Source organism: Lepidochelys kempii, chromosome 15 (genome assembly GCF_965140285.1).
Source record: "Lepidochelys kempii isolate rLepKem1 chromosome 15, rLepKem1.hap1, whole genome shotgun sequence".
Taxonomy (NCBI): domain Eukaryota; kingdom Metazoa; phylum Chordata; order Testudines; family Cheloniidae; genus Lepidochelys; species Lepidochelys kempii.
Genome location: NC_136394.1, coordinates 27,114,821 through 27,139,923, shown reverse-complemented (window position 1 = coordinate 27,139,923; position 25,103 = coordinate 27,114,821). Strand labels below are relative to the sequence as shown.

Below are 25,103 nucleotides of genomic sequence, written 5' to 3'. Positions count from 1 at the left end.
TGGGACCCATCTCATAATTTCAGGGGGTCTGACTCATGATTCGTGAACCTTGGGGGTTGACAACGCTGCACTTTGCATCATGAGCCTTAGCTCAACCCAAGGATCCTCTTCCCCCCCCACCATCAGAGAATTTTGTCCTTATGACCCCCCGAGTATCAACCTCCTCCCCCGCTCAGGGGTACTTTATCAGTACCACACTCTCCCCAACAGTACCTCAGCTTGGCATCCAGTAGCAACGCCTAAGCCCAGAGGCACTGTATAAAGGTCTCTCTCACCTCAGTCACAGGAGGGAGGTGGCGAGCCGGGCATAGGACATAACTGCCTCAGAGGCTGAGATTCAAATTGGCGGGAATTTCCCCGTTCCTTCTCAGTCAGCTACAGGCTGCCGTAAGGGTCAAACGCAAAGTCGCGCCCGAGGAACTAACTATCGCTCCCCCCGCCCACTAGGCTTGGCCCTTTACTGCCGTTGCTAAGGTAACAGGTTCCGCCTTCATCCCCAGAATGCACTGCGGTTATCCTCCCTCGGCCATTGTTACATCCGGGTACCCGATAGGAGGCGCTGGAGCGAGCGGGCGGGGTCTGTCTCCTTCAGTCAGTGAGCTGTAGAGCCGCCCGCAGCCGCCGAGGGAGGCTGGGTCCCTCTGAGGAGCCTGTGAGGGGAGCGAAACCCCAAGCGCTGGAGCATGGCGGTAGGTGCTGCTCATCATGGGATATTTTAAGGAGCGGGGAAGCGAGAGGAATGGGGGCATCTGAGTCAGGGGAACTGGATGCGCGCGTAGACAAAATGGCGCCCGCCTCCTCCCCTTGCCGGCGCCATAATAGGCTTCGGTGTGGGGGAGGGGAGGCCACTTGCCACTTTCGCCTCTTCTTCCAGAAGTTTCTATTTCTGCCCCCTCCCGCCCCGGTTTGGCGAGAAAAGCAGAGAGTCTTGGGGATGTCTGTTTTGGGCTTAGCTACCTGCTGGCCCTCAGGGGCGGGTGCTCCTGCGAAGGGGGACGGGGTGCCTTGAAGTCCAGACTCTCCATATTTCGCGTCCTGGCGGATCCCTCTGTTCCTCCCCGCCCCTTTATACCTTTCTCCATGTTTGGGACTAGACCTAATATCTGAACATATTTTCTAACACGCAGTATTTAAACGCACTCAAAACCTGTCCCGATGGGTAGCTTTAGTGGGAGATTCCCTTAGACTTCTTTTTCGCCTTTTCTTTTTTATATGTGCGGCTCTTAAGAGGGGGATTTGCTTTTTTGGTTAAAGTATTGGTTAAGCTTGAGGTTTTAATCTTGTACTCTATTCCTGATTAAAAATTCGTGTTTGTAACTTTTAAGATGCAAGTCAAACATAACTGACGAAGAAGGAAAATGTAGTAGGCAAGTTAACATAGGCAGGATTTTCAAAAATAGGGATTTTTGGTGCACCAAACGTGAGCTGCCTTAAAGGGACTTGATTTCTTGAAGTTGGGTGGGCATGGTACTTTCTGAAAGCCATGTTTCTTCAAGTTTTTTCTAATTGGGAGAAATCACTAATGTCTTGCAAATTTTGGCTGCAAAAGTAAAGAAAAACTTATCTTTCTCTATTTTTGATAGAATCATTTTGCATTTATAAAATTAGTATTTTGTATTTGACAAGTCAGATTATGTGAATCATTTAGTCTGTCACATATAGGAAGGAAATTAATGTCAAAAAAGTGAGCTGTAGGTCACGAAAGCTTATGCTCAAATAAATTTGTTAGTCTCTAAGGTGCCTCAAGTACTCCTTTTATTTTTATGGGAGTAGAGAGAATCTTAGATTTGCTATGCACCCCAGAGCTGTATTGTGATGGTTCTCAGGGTACCCAGAATTAGGAGTCACCTTGTTACCTGCTTGCTCCAGCGTGAGGAAGTCTTGGTTGTACTTAACTAGGTGTCATCTTAACATGCACCAGTCTGTTACTCACTTGTCTTGACCATGCCAGCCATTACTGTGCCTTGCAGTTTAACAATCCCTGTACTCCAGTGCCTTTGAAGTGTTCCCCTGTGATAGCCAGCCCCTGACATAGGTTACACACAATTACCAGATCTGTTATTCTTAAGGGAACAGAACACCCCAGCTTGTAAGATTCAACTCAGGATCAGGACTTTGCTTAACATTAAGCACTTTGAAATGTTTACATTGAAAACAAAAATATATTATCGAAGATTCAGGGTGAGTAAGAATATTGGAAGCAAATACTTTATATATATATATAAAACAATATAACACACTTTCTAGAGACTAAATTTAACTACCAGGTTAATCTCCTATCTAAAGAACTTGATCTCATCTAAAGTTCTCTATAGTAAATACATTGTCCGTTTTGTTTTCTAGGTGCAGGATGAGGGAATGTCATCATTGCCTCATTGTCTTTGCTCATAGACAGAAAACCCACCCTTGGCTTGTTTTTACTGTGTGCTCCTTCCCTGTTGATGTCACATCACTTCATTAACATTAACTTTGTATGTAAATGGGTATCTTTGTGCTAGTGTATACTGCTTAATCTACATCCAGAGAGACACACACTTTTTACCTCCTGTCTGGAGGAAAACCTGTTTTTCACCTTTGCTGGTGATTAATACCTCGATACTGACTTTAAAAACATAGCTCCTTGCATAGTGTCTGTGTATATGTTTCACAGACCGGTGTGACAGCAGCTTTGATTTGAGATCTCACATATTCTTTAATGAACGTAAGGTACAAACCAGACTCATGACCTTTCTGTAACCCTTTGCCTGTTGGAATTAAGAGGTCCTTGGGTCACATACATGAATTAGCTTTATGATGCAGCTCATTGAGTCCATTGAGCAATAGCTTGTTTTCACAGTTAGGCCCTGATACCTGCAGGGACTTAGACATGTGGCTAAGTTTGCCCATTGTGAATAGTACAACTCAAATCAATAAGACTACTCGCAGTGTGTGAAGTAATAGGCTTACAGTAGAACCTCAGAGTTAGGAACATCTCTGGAATGGAGGTTCTTTATAACTCTGAAATGTTCATAACTCTGAACAAAATGTTATGGTTATTCTTTCAAAAGTTTACAACTGGACATTGACTTAATACAGTTTCGAAACTTTACAAAAAATGCTGCTTTCCCTTTTTTAAGTAGTTTAACACAGTACTGTACTGTATTTGCCCCTTTCTTTTTGGGGGTGGGGAGGGTGTCTGCTGCTGCCTGATTGTGTCCTTCTGGTTCCAAATGAGATATGTGGTTGGCAGGTCAGTTCGTAACTCTGGTGTTTGAAACTCTGAGGTTTTACTATATTTTCTGCTGGGCATGGTATGTGGACATCAAAAAAGACAGTAAATTAAAAAAAAAAATTGTTTGACTGGTACTTCAGCCCCTCATCTCTCTATTCTCCAAAGAAAATGGGTTTAAAATTTAATGTCAGCTTTTTAAAATACATCTTAAAAATATACTCCAACTGAAGAAATAACAGACACTGGTTGAGTTGTTGAAAATAAAACACGTCAGAAATTTTTTTGACACCGTAATATAAATCATCCTGTGAAACTCATTAGTTGTGGGCATCTGCAAATATCCCACATGATCACTGTACCAACAGTACTCTGAAGCACTCCCTCTCTCTAAAAAGTATGAGAAACTAGTTAGAGAGCTTTGGAATGCCAAGGACTGATGGAATGGCAAATGTGGGGTTGTTATGCTCCATTATCTAAAGGTCTACCATGGTTTCCTGTGGGCTGGGAACTTTAGAGTTAAATATGACTAGACAAGCAAAAGTCAAGATATTCAATCTGGGGACTAATGCTCTGTTAATATAAGTATATTAGCAATATAAAACCAGAATTTCCAAATATCAAATTTTGAAAAGACTAGTACACAAACATTTATTTTGGGTACATAGGTGGAGGATGCTGTATCTTGAAAATCATGTGCATAATTTCTTTTGATTTTTCAAGATATGTAAGTGGAGGACACCTTGTATCCAAAATACATTTTTGTGCGCTACACGTTTACAATAAATGCTATATGAGAGAGATGTGGTGTGATCCTGATAATAGAAAAATAATAATTGCTTGCTTGCTTTCTCACCCCAGGCGAGTGTTAGAGTAGAATTTTGCAAAGATGCTGGGGTGGAAGGAAGGAAGCAGTGAAAAAAGAGTAGCTGCCTGGACAACATGGAGTGGGTGGGCTAAAGCATGTGAATATTGAGGAGATGTGAAAGGACTGTGTAATGTCACAGATGAAAAAAGCTCACCATTAGTACACTATATATAGTAAAAGCTTTTTTAAGGGGCATGCTGAGGGAGTGGGGGGTGCCAGTAAATTAAAAATGCCGGTTAACTCAGAGGGAGAGGTTTGGAGTGCTGGGGGAGAGGGGTTGCCGGGCACAGGCTCTGGGAGGGGGCGTGGGGGATGGGGGGAGCTTGAGGTGCTGGATGGGGTGGGGCACTCACCTCTGGCATCTCCCCGCCCCCTACTGCTCCTGGCAGAGGTGCGGCCAGGCGACTCTGCAAGCAGGCACACTGCCTCTGTCTGCAGGCACTGCCCGGCCCAATGGGCTGGGAGCCACGGAGGCAGCAGAGCCATCTGGCCACACCTCTGCCAGCAACGGCAGGGGCGGGGAGCTGCTGGAGGTGAGTGCCCCCCAGCCGGTACCCCAACCCACTGCCCCAAACCCCCTCCTGGACCCAAACTTCCTCCCAGAGCATGCCCTGCAGCCCCTCCCACACCTCTGCTGGCTCCGCACCAACTGGACTTTCAGTGCAGATCAGAAATGCTGGTTTATAGAGCTTGCCAGTTGGTGAACTGCTGGATAAAAGAGCTTTTACTGTGGCATTGTTTTTACATGAATAATCAGAAGAATAACTAAAGTAGCAGGGTGCATTGATTTAAATTAAGGCAATTTAAATAATGATTTAAATCACCAAGTGGAAAACCTAGATTTTAATAAACTTTTCCATTGTACTTCCTTTATTTTCTAAAGAAAGGTGCATTCTCATTGGTTGATATAACCATTAAAACATGTTGATTTACAACAAAATAGAGCTTTTAGACTAGATTTGGTACATCTTTTTGCAACCTGGGCGGGTATAACTGTATAAATCTATTTAAGCAATTATATAGCTAATATTTTCAGATTCTTATTAATTGTACATTTCGGTATGTTAGAAAATGGTGAATGATACATTGATTATTTACTAAATTAACTTTTTAGTTATGATTTGTGTCAAGCTGCAGTAGGATGGTGACTGGAATTTAATTTAATTACACACAACAGCATATAAAAAGAAATTTTAATCAACAAAACCTTTAATGTTTTGGATACATAAACTTCTTATCAAAGCCTGTTTCACATTTAGAACTCAATGATTTATTAAACAGAGGGATTAACTAATTAATTAATTAAACAGACTATTTCAGGTCCTCCCAGGAAAATTTTCAGATATGCCTAGTGATTGGATCTTATTTTCCTAGTCTTGTTTGATTCTCTTGAAAATGAGACAGTCTCCTAAATTATTTAGGCTGACCTATTGTGCCATATTTAAAAAGCTTGACTTCAAAAGTAAGATTTTTTTTTCCCGATTCTTTCTTTATGTAGATAAGGAGCCTTTAATTCAAAGTTGTTGATAGTCTCATGTATTCAGCAGATTAATTTTTTAATTTAATGTTGTAAGAGAAAATAATGAGTTTAGGCCTTAACATATTTTGTACTGAATTCAGATTTCATTTCAAATGGGTTTATTTTAAAAAAGAAAATCTTACAATAATTTACAGTGAAAGAAACGGATATAACCCGCTTTTCTTGATTTCCTCCCTCCCGCTGTTAAATAATTAGGTTTTTAAATCCTCCCTGTTAAAATCTAGTTCTATCCCTGAAATTGATGCTGTTTAAAACAAAACAAAAAAAAATCATCAAGGTAGTGTTCCATATTTGCTGTCTAACTGATTTCTACATCTGTTTTGTTCAGTTTGCCAGTAAAAGCATGGCTTTTCTCTCAGCCATACAAACTCACCCTGGGCTTAGTCAAACTGGATTCTGTCCCTCTTGTCACCAGTAACGCATTCTTCAGGGCAAATTATGCCCTCAGTGAAATCTCTGCCACTTAGTTGTCTTCACAGGTTTGATTATGCCTTCATTTCACCTGTCAGAACCACAAATCAGTGAGAGCGCATAGGTGCAAATGAAGGCATAATCTGGCTTTGCAAAATGTCTTGGTGGTGATGCATGAAATGGAAAGAATTCATCTTAAATGTCAGATACCAAGGTGAGTTCATGGAGCTGACGACAAAACTGGGGAAGAGTGGAAAAAGCATGTTCTTGCAAACTGAGCAGATCTGATACAGAAATCATTGAGACACTATGTGTATGGATCCCTCCTATTCTTACAAACACGCATTTCACATGGAATGATATTTTAATAGTAGCACTGCTATATGGCTGACCATTGTTTAACATTTAGTAGCTTGGAGCTCTGTAAGGATACTGTTTTGTTTTTTATTTCATGTCTCTTTGAGGCCAATTCTGCATTGCAGATTTTGGTGCTTAGAGCACCATGTTTTAGCTCTGTTGTGCCCTGATTCATAACATGATTTAATCTGGCCTGGTTGTACAGCATCATGCACCAGAAGTAACCTTAGTGATATGAATTTATAAAAGCAGCATTAGGATGCACAGATAAATAACACAATTTGGAGAAATTCAAAAAAACTTCAAATGGTACACAAATTAAATGTGTACCAAACAATTCAGAAGGTGACAATTTTTCACTGAAAAGTTAAAAAGAAAACAAACCCAGCTCATTTATGAAAGTCCAATCTTCTTCTTTAAGAGTGTTGTTCTTTTATGGTTATGCTGGTTTTGGGTGATGTTCTTAGTAATTCTGTTCTCCACACTAGACTGGATGCAGCGTATCTTGATAACGGTGCAAAGAGCAACTGTCATTTTAGTACACAAACATGGAGACAAAATGATTATGTATCCATAACATTCACTAGATAGAAAATCAAGTCATCCTGGAATGTTTTAATTTTAAAAGATGTCTGATTTAGTTGAACACTTTAAGATCCAAGGTAAAAAGAGCAGCTTATGTGCTAGTGTATCTCATGATCTTCTCATGCAAAGAAAAAAATCTTTGATCTTAAATTTAAAATATTTTAATCTGTCCATGTAGGGTAGCGATACAGAACGAGATGGAATAGCCCCAGAAAAATCATCCCCAGAGAGAGAGAAGAAAAAGGAACAGTCAGATGCATCTAATTCTCCTAGAACCTCAAAACATCATTACTCAAGATCGCGTTCACGCTCAAGGGAAAGAAAACGGAAGTCAGGTATGGTCAATCTCAAAGTGATGTCGCTTTACCTGTGTAGGTATTTATTATAACAGATTGTAAAATGCTGTCATAGTGTATAAAGTTGATCCTGGCTCAGGAAGTTCTGGAGATGTGCAAATAAGTTAATGAAGCAAGTTATAAATTATCTCTGATAGAGAACAAAATTTTTGATTCCTGTGGATTCACTACCAGCAAAACATGTAAATTTCATCCTGGCTGTGTGACTGTCCACATCCTTTTGAAGAAAACTGACATATTAGTCATATCTGCCTGAATTTAATTAATTTCTTATAGTAGAATACAATGTTTAAAAATACTCTAAAATAGAAATGTGCACACTTGCAGAACTTGAATCTCTGTTTTTAAAATATAGCTTTGGAAAAGGTTGCTCTCGAAAGTCTGGTGCTGGTGGCTTAAGACTGAGAGGCTGAAAGTCTGGAACTCTACTAATTCTGAGCCTGACACTGTTTTTGAAATACTTTGTACTGAGACTTGATAACTTTTTTAAATGATTCATGTGCTGAAAATAAAAATTGAATATTTTTCCAAAGCCCAATGGATATTTTTCTTGGCGACTCATAAGTATTAGAAATAGTTAGAAAACCTGATGTGTAAATGTCTTCTGTTAGATGTGTTTGGATTAAGACACTTTACTCCATGGTTTATATCCTAAATACAACAATTATGTTCTAGCTGATCAGGAAGTAAGTATGAAACAAACTAATCAGGCAAAAGTAAATAGCATAAACGGTGAAAAGAAACAAATTTTAAAAATTCTCTATTCTGATAATATGGTTCCTAACATAGATAAGGGGTCTTTAAGTATAGTTTTTAACTTTTTGTTAAACTTTTACTATTGACTTTGTGGGGTAGAAAAGCTAAATGTAACTTAAATGAGTATAAACTAATAAAACTAGACAAGAAAGTTCATGTTTACTTGATAACTAACAAATATTTTCTTCTTCAGATAACGAAGGAAAAAAACACAGAAGCCGGAGCAGAAGCAAAGAGGTAATTAACACTTTGTAGTGCTTAGGTAATTGTACAATACATCTTTAAAAGTATCTTGTAGTCATGTGCGTGTGTGTAAAACAATATATAAATGACTTTATGGTAAGTACAAAAAAACCATTGGAAACTCAAACTTAAATGGGTATGGAGTACCTATCATAGTGAAGCATGATTGAAGCCATCATTTTGACAAGAAGGTAATAGTTTATAGCAAAATTGCATTCAGAAACTGGTAACTTAAACTTCTTGTGGAAACAGCCAAATTAAAATTTCATATGGAGAAGTAGAATTGGTGTTCTTGGTGACTATCTCACAGAGCTTCCATTAACCAGAAGCCTTACGTCTTCTGATGCCTGACCCCTGCTCAGGGGTCTCAATGTTGAATACCCATCTACCTCAGGATATTTCTTCAAAAGAAATCCCCACTGACTAAACTCTGATGATTGCAACTTCGAGTTTTAAGGAATGCTGCAGCATTACATAAGTAGCAATTTCAGCAAGAGTCAGCTGGAAGTGTGGCTGTGACAGCAAAGAGCTCACAGAGGGCTTCTTTAAAAATCGAAGGCAAGGGGAATGAGAAGAGGCAGTAGCAATGGTACATTGGAGATAACTGACTTACCTACCAGAGAAGAGGTGAAAGGAGCAAACAAGGAGCAGCAGAAGTAGCCAGGAGGGAGGCTGTCACGTGGGGCAGTAATAGGCTGGGTAGATGGGGAACTCCTAAAATTTTAATGTGGGACAGGAACTTTCCCTTCCCCCATCCCAATGGAAGCTCTGTAACAATTAATTTAGGAGTTTTTGTGAAATTGACTATATTGTTTAGATCACATGATAACATTTCTATAATAAATCATACTCAGCGTGCTAATGCGCGAAGAGACTGAACTGAAGACGCTCCAGACTCAGATAGCAAAATTATAAGCCTACTTCATGATAAGGTAACTATTAGTCATTCAAACTCATATTTCCCTTAAAAATATCTTAAATCAGTTATGGGATGTAATGGTGTTTTATTACTGAGTGTATGTCTAGAAGACTGAAATTAAAAAAAAATTCTCATTACACTAAATGTTCAGAAAGTTTTTTTTTCTTCACTTATAAGTAATTCCAGCGTTTTACTATACTGTTAGGTCTCAGTGAACCTTTTACATCTTGCAGGTTGATTTAATTGATGAGCAGGTTTTTCATGAATAGGTCACCTGGATAGTGTCTCATGGTACATCTTAGCTTTCAGATTGTTTTTGCTGGGAATTGCAGGTTCTTAACGTTGTTTAATGACCCCAAACTAAAGACTAAAACATCAGTAGCTGTTTCTGAATATATAGGTCAAAATGTCTTGCATTGTATTCATGGATGTGAATAGTATTAAGTAACTGACCTTAAAAATAGACTTCTGTTTAACTCAACTATATTTCCATATATTATAGCTATTTTATGAGATAAAACTATAATAATAGACTGTAAAAATAGCAAAGATATTTCCAGTTTGTTAGAAATGTGTGTAATGAAGAATCTAGTACATTTCTAAAATATGAAATTTACCAGCAAAAGTTTAGTTTAAAGAATCTGGGTGAAAGCATCTTAAAAGCTTATTGTTGGTATTATCTAATTATGACAAGTCTGTTCCAGGCTTGACTATTTTAAGTGATAAATAGGTAGTTGGGGGAAAAGGATATTTAAATGTTCAATATTAGGTTAGAGCAGATGTAGCTGAACCTGTAAATTGACTGTATTTCAAAAACGTAGGATTTGCGCTGATACTGCTATACGATTATATTTCGATTTTTTTTAAATGACTTAAATGGTCTAAAGAACGAGGAGTACTTGTGGCACCTTAGATGAACAAATTTATTTGAGCATAAGCTTTCGTGGGCTAAAGCCCACTTCATCAGATGCACGCAGTGGAAAATACAGTAGGAAGATATATACAGAGAACATGAAAAAATGGGGGTTGCCATACCAACAAAGAAAGTAACAGAACACCACTAGCCGTCACCTTCCGCCCCCAACTAAAACCTCTCCAGCGCATCATCAAAGATCTACAACCTATCCTGAAGGATGATCCCTCATTCTCACAGATCTTGGGAGACAGGCCAGTCCTCGCTTACAGAAAGCCACCCCAACAGGAAGCAAATACTCCCCAGCAACCAGACACCACACAACAAAAACACTAACCCAGGAACCTACCCTTCCAACAAAGCCCGTTGTCAACTCTGTCCACATATCTATTCAAGGGACACCATCATAGGACCTAATCACATCAGCTACACTATCAGAGGCTCGTTCACCTGCACATCTACCAATGTGATATGTGCCAGCAATACCCCTCTGCCATGTACATTGGCCAAACCGAACAATCTCGATGCAAAAGAATAAATGGACACAAATCAGATGTCAAGAATTATAACATTCAAAAACCAGTCGGTGAACACTTCAGTCTCCCTGGACACTCAATTACAGACTTAAAAGTCATAATTCTCCAACACAAAAACTTCAAAAATAGACTCCAACGAGAAACAGCAGAACTGGAATTAATCTGCAAACTGGACACCTTTAAATTAGGCTTAAATAAAGACTGAAAGTGGATGAGTCATTACACAAAGTAAAAACTATTTCCCCATGCTAATTTTCCCCCATTGTTACTCACACCTTCTTGTCATCTGTTTGAAATGGGCTATCCTGATTATCACTACAAAAATTTTTTTTCTCCTGCTGATAATAGCCCACCTTAATTGATTGGTTTCATTAAGAGTTGGTATGGCAACCTCCATTATTTCATGTTCTCTGTGTGTGTGTGTGTATGGATGGATAGATAGATATCCTGCTGTATTTTCCACTGTATGCATCTGATGAAGTGGGCTTTAGCCCATGAAAGCTTATGCTCAAATAAATGTTAGTCTCTAAGGTGCCACAAGTACTCCTCGTTCTTTCTGCTGATATAGACTAACATGGCTACCACTCTTAAATGGTCTACAGTATTTTGTATTAGAAACAGCTAGTAAATAAGCTGGATATATTAAGAAGAAAAATTGTTTGTCATGGTTTAGTCTCCAGTGAAAAAACTGATAAAAATCAGAACTGACCTTGCCAAAGTACTTTTGGCACTGCAGCTATAGAAGGAGGAGGAGCCTGCTTTAAAAAGAGGCAATGCAGAAAAAAATTGCAGTGCAGCATTGCAGGATATCTCCATTTTAAACTAAAGTGTGAGGCCTCAAATTTAACTTTATTAAACACCTTAGTTAAAGTCATCAGTACGTACTTAATCATGGGTAGAAGAATTGTTAAACTTCAAATAAAAAGTTGTTATATGTATGTCTGAAGCTATGTCTGGGTTTACAAATGTGCTTGTGTACATGGTATGTCTCTAGACATATTAAATGTACTTTATTTACAAATATCTACATGCGTGTATATACATGCTCAGACACTGGTAGAAACAGAAATGTGCTAGGTTTTTAGCATTGCTCCATTATAGATGGTGTAACCAGTAACTGAGGATGAACACTGTTTTCCTTGTAATGCTTTGAACTGTCATGTCAGGAAACAGTGTAATAATATAGTAGAACCCCTTTTATCTGACCCTCCATTATCTGGCTCTCCATATTAACCGAACAACCAGCGTGCATAGGTCCGGAAGTGGGCGGTCTCTCTTGTGGCCGCAAGATGGTGCTGCCCTGCACTTTTCCATTCTTCGGATTATCTGATTTGGCCCTGGTCCCAGTTAGATTGGATAAGTGGGGTTCTGCTGTACTCTGATGGGTGCTTTAGAAATACCTAAGATAGGTGGTGGGGGAAATGATAGTGTGTACTTGCAACATTGGGTAGATGATGGTATTAAGTAAAATAGCCATCACCCTTGACTGAGCCACACTCCTAAGGTTACTAATGTTGCATCACAACATATCATTTTTATCTTCTGATACCATACTAACTCTTTTTGTTGCACTATCTTCCTGAAAGAACCAACTTCTTCTTAAAACAGGCAAGAAGACACGAGTCCAAAGAAAAGTCCTCCAAGAAACACAAATCTGAGGACCACAATGAAAAAGAACACTCTTCTGACAAGGGAAGAGAGAGCCTAAATTCATCTGAAAATGGTGAGGACAGACACAAACGCAAAGAAAGGAAATCATCAAGAGGCAAAAGTCATTCAAGATCCAGGTCTCGTGAAAGGTAAGTTGTCTGTATATGTGATTATTGAATAATAATCTCTTTTATCCTTCAAGTGCTTGACAAAAATTGAGTGCTTTGGAGTTTTATTAGATTTCCTGTGTACAGCTGAATTGTGTCTAACTCTGGGTTTTTGAAAAAAACAGATTTGTTGCAGAATGTTAACTCTAAAGTAGCAAAGATTCCCGTTTTATCATGCAATGCATTTAATGCTAGTCCAGATTTTTTTTTTCCTGAGTTGATAGTAAAGTTATTGAGCCTCTTTAAGGCTTGATATAGATAGTGTCTAAAATTAATCCAACATATGCATATTAATTTATGCAATGAATGTATATTGTATAAATATTTAATCCCTAAGCATCGATGACCGTACATTTTCTCCTACTGTCAGAGCATTGCTTTTCCTTTTTTTGTGTTTAAGGTATTAGAGTTCTGCTGTCTTAGATAAGCAACTCAAGTAAGCTCTGAAAATTGGGACTCCTGCATTGGAATGCTCTTTTCATGTTGTCTGGTTACTGCACTAACATATTGTGTATCGGTATTAATGAGTAACATTGCTTAATGAACTAGTGGCTTTCTTATAGTGGTAGTCTTTGGGTTTTTTTTCTTTCATATCCCTCACTTAAATTGTTCAGGATACTAACTTTATTACTGGAATGTATGTTTTCAGGCGTCATCGTAGTAGAAGCCGTGATAGAAAAAAGTCACGGTCTCGAAGCAGAGAGAGAAAACGCCGAATAAGATCTCGTTCTAGATCAAAATCTAGACACAGACATAGAAGTAGAAGCAGAAGTAGGACTAGGAGCAGAAGCCGGTAAGTATTATGTTCTTAATTTGTCATTTGTGTAAATGCTGTTACTGGACCACAGAGACTTTGTCACCACTCAAATGTAGCACATTTTAAAATCTGTTCAGATTAACTGAAATGGCATAATTTAATGGAAATAGCTTTCTATTGCATTAATAGCTAGAGAGTCCAGTGTGGTAGTCACTGTACAAATTCATAAGATGATACATTTACCCCAAAGAGCTTACCATCTAAGAGTTGGGTTCTCACCTTTTTTTAGGAGAATGACTCCATGGTATAACTTAAAAAAAGTGTCTTGGGACCCCACAAGTTAAAGATTGTTGGGGGGACCCTATAATCTGAGACAGTATAGATTATAGGATTTTGAAAAACGATATGAACCCACAGAGTGAGAGGTCAGATGGCTTTGTTAAAATTGCAGAACTAAGTCCAAAGTTATGGCTTTGATTCCCATCTCTGCCACAACTTTGCTATATGTCCTTGGAAAAATCACATGATGTTTTTAGACTTCAACTCCCATGGCTATAAAATGGAATTACTTAAGTGCAGAGCTATAGAGAATAACTTGTAAACCACTTTTAAGATCCTCTGTTGGATGATGGTATAGAATACGAAGTATAATTTGTTACTGATAGATGCGTAATTCCATTTGAACTACTTTTGACTGAATTATTTCTGGTCAAGCTCGCTTTATATTTCAATCTAACCTGTTCATGCCACGCTTTCAGTTTAGTCAGCTTGGAGTATAAAGTACTTAAAAAGAAAAAGAACAGTGCAGAATGAAAGAGGCAACAAAATTTGTTGTTTGATGTTACTAGAGTGGTGAGATTGCCAAAGTGCTTGTTAAAAATAACTTTACTGTATCTGCATCTTGTTGTTTCCAGATGGTGCTTCTCTGTAAAACACACTTCAGGAAAGGGGAGCTACCCACCTTGAAAATACTAGCTATCAAAGATATTGACCCTCTGTATATCTGGTGCACTTGACTCCACAGCTTTGTTTGTTTGACAGATCTGGAGCCTTTTGCGGTTCTTGGTGGTTGTTGTTGTTTGTTTGGTTTTTTTAGCTTGTATTGAGATAGTGCACTTGTATTCTTAGTAGTGTGTTTAATATGCTAATTTGCCTATGGAACTTCAAGATAAACTCACTGATGAGACTTGTTTTATTGCAATTCAAAATTAAGTACATGAAAAATTTAGTAATACCATCTTTACTACTGTCTGCTGCCCAGTGAGACTCTTGCCTCATTGGAGCCAGCTACCAGCAGAATAAGGCATGAATGTTCAGAATATCAGAATCTAGTTGTATTTGCCATCTTTTGCATAATATGCTGCAGTTTTTGTTCTGAAAAAACAAATGATTTGCTGCAAGCTCTGATCCAAAATAGGTGGTAGATGCTTATTCTGTTCAACAAACTTGGGTAAAAAACATGTGAATTATAGATGTGAAAGTGATACACCCTCAGAGCTCTCTGAGATCCTCTGAAATATTCAAATTCCCATCCTTATAACGTAACCCAAATATTTCAGGTAATGACTTTAGTTTGGAAATCTGTAGTGACTATTTAGCATTAGATTAGTTTATAGTGTCCCAGTGTGTTCCACTATGAAAATCAGGGTTCTGGTGTAATATTACAGTGACACTTGTGAAATATTCAGCAAGCTTCATCTGATCAGCCACAGAATTCAATAGTATGGTTTTTCTCACAAAGATATATTATTTCAACATGCACTTCTCAGAAGACAGCTGAGGGGACATACGTGACATAATGAACATGCTCCTGCTGATATTTAATGTAGGATTTTAAACTGGTTTTTTTTTTTTTGGTTTTTTTTGTTTGTTTGTTTGTTTTTTTGGGGGGGGGAATATGGAGAATGGAATGTGTCAGTTCCCTTAGAGTTCTAAAACTACAGACTGCATGTATTTTACAAAAACAATTCAGTATCATTTAAAAGCTGTCTTTCGTATATTTTAATGACCTTGTGTACACTCCCATGCATGTATTCTTGCTTCCTCTTCAAGAACTGAGTTAAAAAATAACTGAAACCAAGCAGCAAGTGTGCAGGAAAAATAAAGGGCTTTCAATTTAGTCATGACCTTGCCAATCAAAAATATGCAGTGTATTGGGTTGCAATAGATCATGACAGTAATCCACTTTTTTGGTGATTGCTGTATTCAGACGTAATCAAAATCCTGGAAAAATGAGTCATTAATATTTGAAATAAAGTGTGAGTGGGTCACACAACTCTTGTGCTTTTTCTCACAGCAGTTGCGGCCTTCGTATCACATCTGAGCTCAGTTAGTCTTTTGAGGTAAAACCACTGGACTGAGCTCCAACAAAAATTTAATTAGCAAGACATGGTTATACTTCCACCACAAAATGAAGCCTCCTATTTATTAAATACTGCATTCGCCGTGATACAGCGCAGCATTTATAGTTGTCAAAGCCTGAGTTACTGGTGACCATTTCCAAGAAACTCCCCAGTCTCAGTTTTCCAAGTGAGCTTTCTTTTTGGCACTTAGATGAGTCTGAACTCTTTGTCTTTTGGTATTTATAACTTGGTAGCAGTTCTGCCATTGTCTTGCTCAGATTCAGATCTGAATGGGGTGCATAAAGCACACAGTAACCATTTTCCAACTCTAAAATGCTCAGATACAGAAGTTAAAATTCTTTAATTTTCTTGATGCCTTGGTTGGGCACATCATTGATCAGTCTCTGATAACTGGTGTTATGACAGGTATGCAGGTGTCTCTGAAACATATGCTGTGGATTGACTCAATTCTGATGAATAATACAATTCTGTGCCAAGTTTCACAGTGCTTGAGTCAGTATTTTGACTGTGATCTCTTCTAATGAGATAGTAAACTGACCTCTTTTGTTCTCCATTAATTTTTAGTGAAAACTGATCTATTTTGTAACTTTACTCAGATAGAGTTAGTTCACTGCAAATTGTTTGCAATCCGTGCAGCTTTGAAAAAAAGGAGCAGAATATTTAAAATAGCTGCTCTGTCCCCAACCAGCCATATTCCTTATCACAGCTTATATTTATGCTTCATTAAATGTCAAATGGCAAAAACTTCGGTCACTGTACATCTTAAAATACTTTCAGTCTGTCTGTGACATTATTTAAGAGCCATGTGGGGTGCTGTCTCTGCAATTTGCTGCTTGTCAAGCACTTTCAGAAATTTAGGATATGGTGGTTGTAACGTTCCTCTTGTCAAACGCCTTGCAATTGAATAAATCTTCCATGTCTTGTAATCGAGTGATCAGTGATGTTGGATGAGAGAATCGGTGGTAGTTGTGCTTCACATTGTGTCTGAGCAGCTATTGGTTAGCAGCAATATTTTTTACAGTCAACAGAAAGCGATCATGCTTTATATCAGGAATTATATTGCTGGGGAGGAAGGGGCTTACCAGACGAACTGGTGTCCAGTTTCTAACATTTTTCTTTAGTGCCCAAATATTCTATAATTGAAATTAGCTTCCTATCAGTTTACTAGCCTTCAGAAAATCCATGCTTCAGAGTTCTCTGCACTGGATAAAAATTCCAAATGAGCAGTGTTCCCTTTCAGGGGTATTTGTATGAGCTTCTGAATCCCTGGGTTCAAGGTGCTCTTCTAACTTAATCTTAATTTTACAGCTCTTAGTTTTAGCAGAACTATTGCCAAAAAATATCTATGGAGTTATTTTCCTCATTTATGTCTAAAGATTCAGAAGGAAAGTCTATTAGGGTTTAAAATCATCCAGTCAGAACACAGCATCTGCAAAGCAACAGGTGATAGGTGACTACCCAAGATTGGGCCTCTGTTAGCAATTTTGAAATCTTGCAGATTTATTATTATCCTGCTTTCTTGTACCGAGACCAGTGTTTTTCCTATGTATGTAAAACCATTCCTCCTCTAGAGGGCCATGCATTTTTTCAGAGCTAAGCTCGCTTTTTGACCTTTTATTAAGATTTTTTTTCCTACTTCACTTTAAGATGTAGTAATATCTAGTATTTGACATGATAGTGACCTATTCATAAAATTATTAGATTACTGTAAATTACTCCTTCAAACTTTTCCCCATCAAAAATAATATTTTTAGGACAGACATCGACCTGTTAGTGTTGGGTGGGGTATGGAACTCTTCCCCAGTCATTTTATTGAATTTCACACCATTACTTCGTGTGTTTCTGGCAATCTTAAGATATTGGTTCAAAAAGGGAGGCGCCCATGGGCATCTGTTATGTCATATTTAAAATTTTGAATGTCATAGCGCATAAGAACTCTAGATTGTAGATTTCAGTCAGAGATGAATAAGGAGGAACTTCAGTTCTTAGAATTGAGTGTTCTAACTTCCCCTATTACAGAATTATGGCCTCAGTATTTTAATTTATTCACTCCCCCCCACGCCCCACTGATGTATTGTTTTATATTTGTAATTGTGCTTCCCACATTTTAACTCTCCACTGTGTCCTTGGAAAGCAGTTGAAGGATTTTAATGTTAAATTATTTGTGGAATATTAAAATACACATGGATTTATTTCAGTGACTAATGGATCTTTTTATTAATATGGTCACTTACAGAGAAAGAAAGAAGAGAATTGAAAAACCCCGAAAGTTCAGCAGGAGTCACAGCCGAAGTCCAAGTCCACCACCTTTTAGGGGGCGAAACACAGCAATGGATGCACAGGAAGCATTAGCCAGAAGGTACTCAATTTCATTTAAAAAAACCCTAACAAATACTACAGACCGAAGTACTTTCCCTACCTATTAAGGACAGTGCAAATAGTGACAGTACAAGATTTTTTACAGTACTGGAATCAGCCAGTTAATGCCAGTTGTGGCTTTGGGGATTTAAACAGCAAATCCACTTAAGACTGGATTAAGACCACCAATTCACTACTGGTGCCTGTGTGTGGTGTTAAATTATACTTAGAATTTTCCTTACTGCTGCTAAGCATCTGTTTGCTACCATCTGTAATCTTTTTTTTTTTTTTTTTTAAATCTTTAAATGTTTACAATTTAGTTTCCCCTTAGAGCTTCCAGGTTTCTGTGTAAATAATGGTAAAATTCATGTTCATTCTGACTTGTCTTACATAAATAATAGACATTTATATGGAAGCTGACCAGTATTGCTAATCTTTTGCATGTTAATGTGTTTCAATTACTTTTTTATTATGTAAATCACTTGTAGGTTGGAAAGAGCAAAGAAATTGCAAGAACAGAGAGAAAAAGAAATGGTTGAAAAACAGAAACAACAGGAAATCGTTGCTGGTAAAAAATAAATAAATAAATTTTTTTTACCTAAAGTATTCGTACGGAACAGTAAGGGGAGGAAAAATAGGATGTAGCTTTGTTAGATCTTGGACTTAAACAGTTCTGCAGAACCAACTGAAATACCTTTAACCCTTTTTCCCTTATTCAGTAGTTAATTATGGTAACTTGGATCATATGGTGTTCAATTGCATGAGAAAATGTTTGAAAACTTCCTGTTGGGGATTTTATTGTTTCCATCAGTGCCCAGCACCACAATCACCATCCTGAGGATGACTTGATAACAAGAACTCTGCATGTTAATTATTTGGAGGGGGGACACTTCCCACACCCCATGCCTGAACAAGCACCCAAGAGCATTCCTGAGCCCCTGTTGGCCGAGGAAATGAGAGAATTGTATTGAAGAATAGTGCTCTAATTTCCCATATGGTATTCCAGTCAAGTGCTATATTACATATTATACTTATTCCAAAAAGTATACATCACTATCTTCTGGCTTTTAATTGTTCATTGCTTAAAAGTGATGAGGGATGTGCAGTTCTTCTTTTTTAGCTATTGGTTCAGAAACAAATTTTGTGAACTTGGTATACCTAGTTTTTTTAATTGTCTAAAAGAATACAAGGGGAGTTTTAATGTAATGTTAAATTAACTCCATTTCACTAAAATTCATTGCAGACTTCCATTTTTAACATAAACCTTGCTATTTTCTAAAGTGTATCCCATGTCTCATCCTTACATTTTCCATCTATTTTCTAATAATGCAAGGTAGAAACAATTGCTAAAATTATACTGGAGTGTTGCTCTAACTGATTATTCCTCGTGTTGAAAATTTATTCAAAACTTTAACATTTACTTTCATTTCCCTCCTTTCCCCCCCCCCCTTTTTTTTTTTTTTTTTTCTCTTTCTCTTCAGCAGCTGCTGCCACTGGGGGTTCTGTCATCAATGTTGCTGCTCTTCTGGCATCAGGAACACAAGTAACTCCTCAAATAGCTATGGCAGCTCAAATGGCAGCACTACAAGCAAAAGCACTGGCAGAGACTGGAATAGCAGTACCTAGCTATTATAACCCAGCAGCAGTGAACCCGATGAAGTTTGCTGAGCAGGAGAAAAAGCGGAAAATGCTCTGGCAAGGGAAAAAAGAAGGGGTAATTCTCTCTTTTCTACTTTTAGTGTGGAAGCATCTTAATATAAATCTGTTTAAAATGTTTGCTTTCTGTGGGACAAGATTAAACTGAGAAGAATGAAATTGCTTGTTAACACTGACTATTTCTGTTAGCAACAGCACAACATTAAATTTGGAGTGTAGGAAATAAGAAATGACCTACTCCTTGAATGTCAGATGTTAGTGATGAGGGCCATGTAAGAACCCAGATACCCAGACTGCTCCTAAGGCATAATTAAATTTTAAAATAAATTTCTTGGGTTGCATAAAGGTTGCAAGTAAATATCAATTGCAAGATGGTCTTTGCTATGCAGCCTGTTTTAAGCCTAAAGACACGAAGTAAAAGCTCTTGGTTTCCATGAAGTAACGTTCTGACAAAATTAAAATATAATGCTTATGCAGCCTGTTATCCTGCTTTGACACCCCCCCCCCACCCCCCGAACATTATTTCTGTCATACCATCACTGTGGAAGTTGGATTATTTACTTTGGATAAGCTGTTTTTCTGGCACACTGCAGGCTTACAGTAAATGAATTCTGCAGCCTAGAAAACAATGTCTTGGGTATAAAGCAGCACATTAATATGATAACAATTTTGTGCTTATAAAATTGCAAATTTGTAGTCTTTAAATCCTTATTCGTTTTAGGCTGTCACATTTATAATAGTATTTACAAAAATACAGATCTTTGAATTAAAAAATAAAAGGTTTTGAGGGTAGTTGAATTTGAGTAGAGTTTCAACTTTCTACCTCCCAGTGCCAAGGATTTGGTATTAGTGTTTAGTGGTTGTAAACACCATATGTTGCTATAAAGAGTTTGTGGTACATCAGATTCATTGCCACCAAATTACCTTAATAAAAAGTTCAGGTTACTTTTTATATTTGGATTTTTCAAATTTCACTTTCTACTTAGTGTCTATTATAGAGTGAAAGATTGAAAAGTAGCGAAAGCTTCAAACTATGCTGTTGGACAAAATAAGAGACATTGCCAGCCAGAAAAACTCCAGTGTCCCATAAAGTATAATAGTAAAGATAAACTACACATGCTCATGTCCCATCAGCTCTACTGCAATAAAGAAGTTCAGGGGGACTCAGTCTGTCACCACCGATATGTTCAAAGCAGTAAGTGTTATCTGGGAAGGATAATCATGAACCAGCTTCCCTTCTGGAGCTCATCAGAACTCCTGCTTATAATGAGGGTTTAGTGTTTCAACAGCACTACCTCCCTTTCTTGACCTACAACACCAGACCTGGACTAAAAATTTGAACTGGGAACTTCTATATGGCAATAGAGAATAATACCACCAAAGCAGGCCATTGTCTAGACCCCTTAGTGTCAATCTTTTTAAGGCATCTTTCTGTCTGTTTGTTACTACTTGAGTTGTAACTTTATTGGAAATGTTCTGAAAAACTTTTAAATTTGTGTAATTGTTTCCTATTCTTGTAGGATAAATCACAGTCTGCAGAAATATGGGAGAAATTGAATTTTGGAAACAAGGACCAAAATGTCAAATTCAGAAAACTAATGGGCATTAAGGTATGGAGTTCTGAATTTCTTTGTATTTGGGTCTATAATCTTAATATTCCTTAAGAGTGTGTTTTATGACTGACTGATATCCATTTAAATTGCTTAAAAATAGCTGAAACCACATTTTGGGGTTTTCCAAAATTTAAAACTTGAATTCATGTTAAGATGCTGTTTGTGAATTTAAATCAGAAATACTTCCCAGTTCAAGTAGAAGTTCTTGAACTTGCTTTGAGGAGATTCTGACTAAATTGTCTGTCATGGCTTGGAACAGAAACCATTGTAGTTTAACTCAACTCAATATTCACCATCCGTAGTTAGCTACACAGGGTTATTAAACGTATTATTTAGTAATTGCAGATATGTATATAAATTTAATTCAAATTATTCTTTTTTGTACGAGGGCTGTCAAGTGATTTTAAAAAAATTAATCACAATAATATTTTTGGATGTTTTCTACATTTTCAAATTGATTTCAGTTACAACACAGACTACAAAGTGTACAGTGCTCACTTTGTATTTATTTTTGATTACAAGTATTTGCACTGTAAAAAAACAAAAGAAATAATTTTCAATTTGCCTAATACAAGTACTGTAGTGCAATCTCTTTATCATGAAAGTAGAACTTGCATATGTAGAATTATGTACAAAAAAACTGCATTCAAAAATAAAGCAATGTAAAATTTTAGAGCCTGCAACTCCGCTCAGTCCTACTTCTTGTTTAGCTGATCACTCAGACAAACAAGTTTCTTTAACATTTTCAGGAGATAATGCTGCCCGCTTCTTGTTTACAATGTCACCTGAAAGTGAGAACAGGCGTTCTCATGGCACTGTTGCAGCCGGTGTCACAAGATATTTATGTGCCAGATGCGCTAAAGATTCATATGTCCCTTCATGCTTTAACCACCATACCAGGGGACATGCTTCAGTGCTGCTTGATAACAATCCAAAGCAGTGTGGACCAATGCATGTTCATTTTCATTATCTGAGTCAGATGCCACCAGCAGAAGGTTGCTCTTTTAAGACTTCTGAAAGTGTTCTTCATACCTCGTCCCTCTTAGATTTTGGAAGGCACTTCAGATTTTTAAACCTTGGGGTCAAGTGCTGTAGTTATCTTTAGAAATCTCACATTGGTACCTGCTTTGCGTTTTGTCAGATCTGCAGTGGAAGTGTTCTTAAAATGAAAAACATGTGCTGGGTCATCATCTGCGGCTGCTATAATATGAAATATATGCTATAATATGAAATATATGGCAGAAGGCAGGTAAAGCGGAGCAGGGGACATACAATTCTACCTCAAGGAGTTCAGTCACAAATGTAATTAACACTTTTTAATGAGCATCATCAGCATGGAAGCATGTCCTCTGTTTGTTTTTTTACAGTGCAAATATTTGTAATAAAAAATAATATACACTTTGAAATCAATTACAATACGATGCAATATATAAATGAAAATGTCATCGAAAATATTGAATAAATTTCAGTTGGTATTCTATTGTTTAACAGTGCGATTAATCGCGATTAATTTTTTTTTTTTTGAGTTAATCGCATGAGTTAACTGCTTTTGATCGACAGCCCTACTTTGTACTAATAAAAAAAAAATCCATTGAGAATAAGGAAGAAACATGTTTTATTATTTGGGAGTGAAGTGATGATCAGACTAGTAAATTAGAAAAAACAATTCCAGTTGTTACTGGATTTCACCTCCAACTTTAAATTGTTCTACCTTACTGTTAAATATCCAAATGTTGATTTCAGTCTAGCTTTTTTTAAAGCTGAGCAGATGTTTAGTATAATTCAATATTAATGTTTTTCATAGGTGAGGGGAACTTACTTAAAATTAATCAATTTTGCTAAATGTCATTATACTTGAATGCCCCTTCTGGCACGTAGTTCATATTATTGCTAATCATTATTGCCAGCTGCTACAAACAGCCAAGTAAAAGGTCTTGTATGAAGCTTAAAAAACAGCTATAATACATTAATGTTTTGACTGTTAATAATATTTTAATCTTTTTCTATAAATCACTTGTCTAATTTCTAGAGTGAAGATGAAGCTGGTTGTAGTTCAGTTGATGAAGAAAGTTATAAAACTCTGAAGCAACAGGAAGAAGTATTCAGAAATCTGGATGCACAATATGAGATGGCACGATCACAGACTCATACACAAAGAGGAATGGGATTGGGGTTTACATCTTCAATGCGAGGAATGGATGCAATTTGAAAAAGAACATGATTTTAAAGTCTGGGACTTTGTGAATGATTCCCGTTCTGAGGTTGGGTCCTTGTTCACCAAAAAGCTAGCATTCTAGCTTGCATGGGTGTTGCATTGACTTTAATTTATTGAAAAAGTACAATTTTTCTGTAAATATGAGATCAGTGATACTGGTGTTAGTGTTGTAATCAGGTTATACCCACTTCCATTAAACTTGACAGAACTATAGAAGGACAGTATTTTTTAGTTAAAGTTCTACTTTTTCAAACAAAGCAGCAGCTGGGGTAAACTCATACATGGATATTTCGTGTCCACTGTCTTGTGTACTTTTGTACTTTAACCTTGTACAGTTATTTTCAACTCTTGAAACATGAAAGAAACATTGTGTAGATGTTATCTAGCAGATTGGCCAATTGGCACATTAATCCAGTGCAAAAACCTGGTTAATAAACATGTTTTTCTCTAAACTGCTATTTTTAAGTTTACTTAAAAGCTTGTTTTAATGGGTTACTTTTAAGTTATCCCACCCATAAGTAATTTTTAAAAGTTATGTTGAATTTCCAGCTATTACTTTAGCACAGGGAGCTCTGTAGTAGAATAAGAAAAAAGGTGAATGTCAGAGGGGTGGTATTAAAATAATAGTAATGGGTACAGAAAATTTGTTTTTTAACTTGTCAGTTTCTGCTTGACTGTTACTATGGTGTACCTAATGTGTCCCAATGTATTAGCAGGTTTTGGAAAACCCAGCACCTACTAAGCAAGGGATTAGTCCTCTCATGAGAGTGAAATACACCACTTCCCTGAGCTACTCCTTCATCCCTAGCCAAACCCCCTTCCTCCCTAGTCTCCTGTTGGCTAGATGCTCTCCATTGCTTGGATTCAAAGACGCTACCACTTGCTAAATTTTGTACTCTAATTAATTACACTCTTACACCAGAAAAAATCAGTGTTTTTCCGTGACCACAACATAAATCAATGCTGGGACAACACCCCATACAGTGAATTTAATTTATGCTGGACCTACAAGCAGAGCCCTGCACTTGGTGGCAGAGAGGCACAAGTTTCCCTCTCCCTCTTGGGCCAAAATAGGGAGCCACAAGCTGAGGAGCAGGAAGGCCTTGATCAGCTGGAGAATGAGGAACTACAGGCAGGGTGAGGCAAGAGTCTGTTCTACCACCTCAAAGAGGGCTTGGAATGGAGAAATGCAGAACCCTGCTGCTGCTCCCACAACCCCACCCAAACCTTCTGCTGAAATGATAAGGTAGCTCACACATTGCCATATCAGTTTGTTACTCTGAGTTTTAGATGACTACTTATGCTTCTATAAGATGTGTGATTCTCATGGTTGGTCTAACCCTTGGCCTATCTGAAGACTGGACTGGCTGAGGTTTTCTCTTTTTTTTTTTTTGTTACTGTAAAGTGATATAAAACTTTGTGAATAAAACTGACAATACAAAATTGGTTTCCTTTCTCAAACAGATACAGTGGAAACATTTCAATGTATAGGGAAAGAAATAAAATGTATTGAGGAGATTAAATATGGGGAACAGGAGAAGTAGTGGGTAAATTTAAACTTTCCTCCTGTGTTTTCTCTTAAGTGAGCATTCCAATTTAGTCCGTTTCCTAAAATAACTTAAAGTGCTACAG

General features: G+C 37.5%; 1 protein-coding gene across 7 annotated transcripts; it reads left to right on the top strand.

Moving 5' to 3' along the window:
* The first annotated feature begins 537 nt into the window (after nt 1–537).
* Nucleotides 538–24,040, top strand: RSRC2 (arginine and serine rich coiled-coil 2). Of its 7 annotated transcripts, none has more exons than XM_073313357.2 (11): nt 538–689; nt 2,344–2,471; nt 7,148–7,304; nt 8,275–8,318; nt 12,301–12,491; nt 13,159–13,302; nt 17,866–17,988; nt 18,476–18,555; nt 19,472–19,701; nt 21,164–21,253; nt 23,286–24,040. In XM_073313357.2, exons 2-11 carry the CDS (start codon nt 2,442–2,444, stop codon nt 23,463–23,465), a joined length of 1,269 nt encoding a protein of 422 aa, XP_073169458.1. In that variant the 5' UTR covers nt 538–689; nt 2,344–2,441; the 3' UTR covers nt 23,466–24,040. The 7 variants fall into 7 exon arrangements, with proteins under 7 accessions (XP_073169458.1, XP_073169457.1, XP_073169464.1 ...); XM_073313356.2 differs by having other exon boundaries at nt 19,469–19,701; XM_073313363.2 differs by having other exon boundaries at nt 12,279–12,491.
* The last annotated feature ends 1,063 nt before the right edge of the window (nt 24,041–25,103 follow it).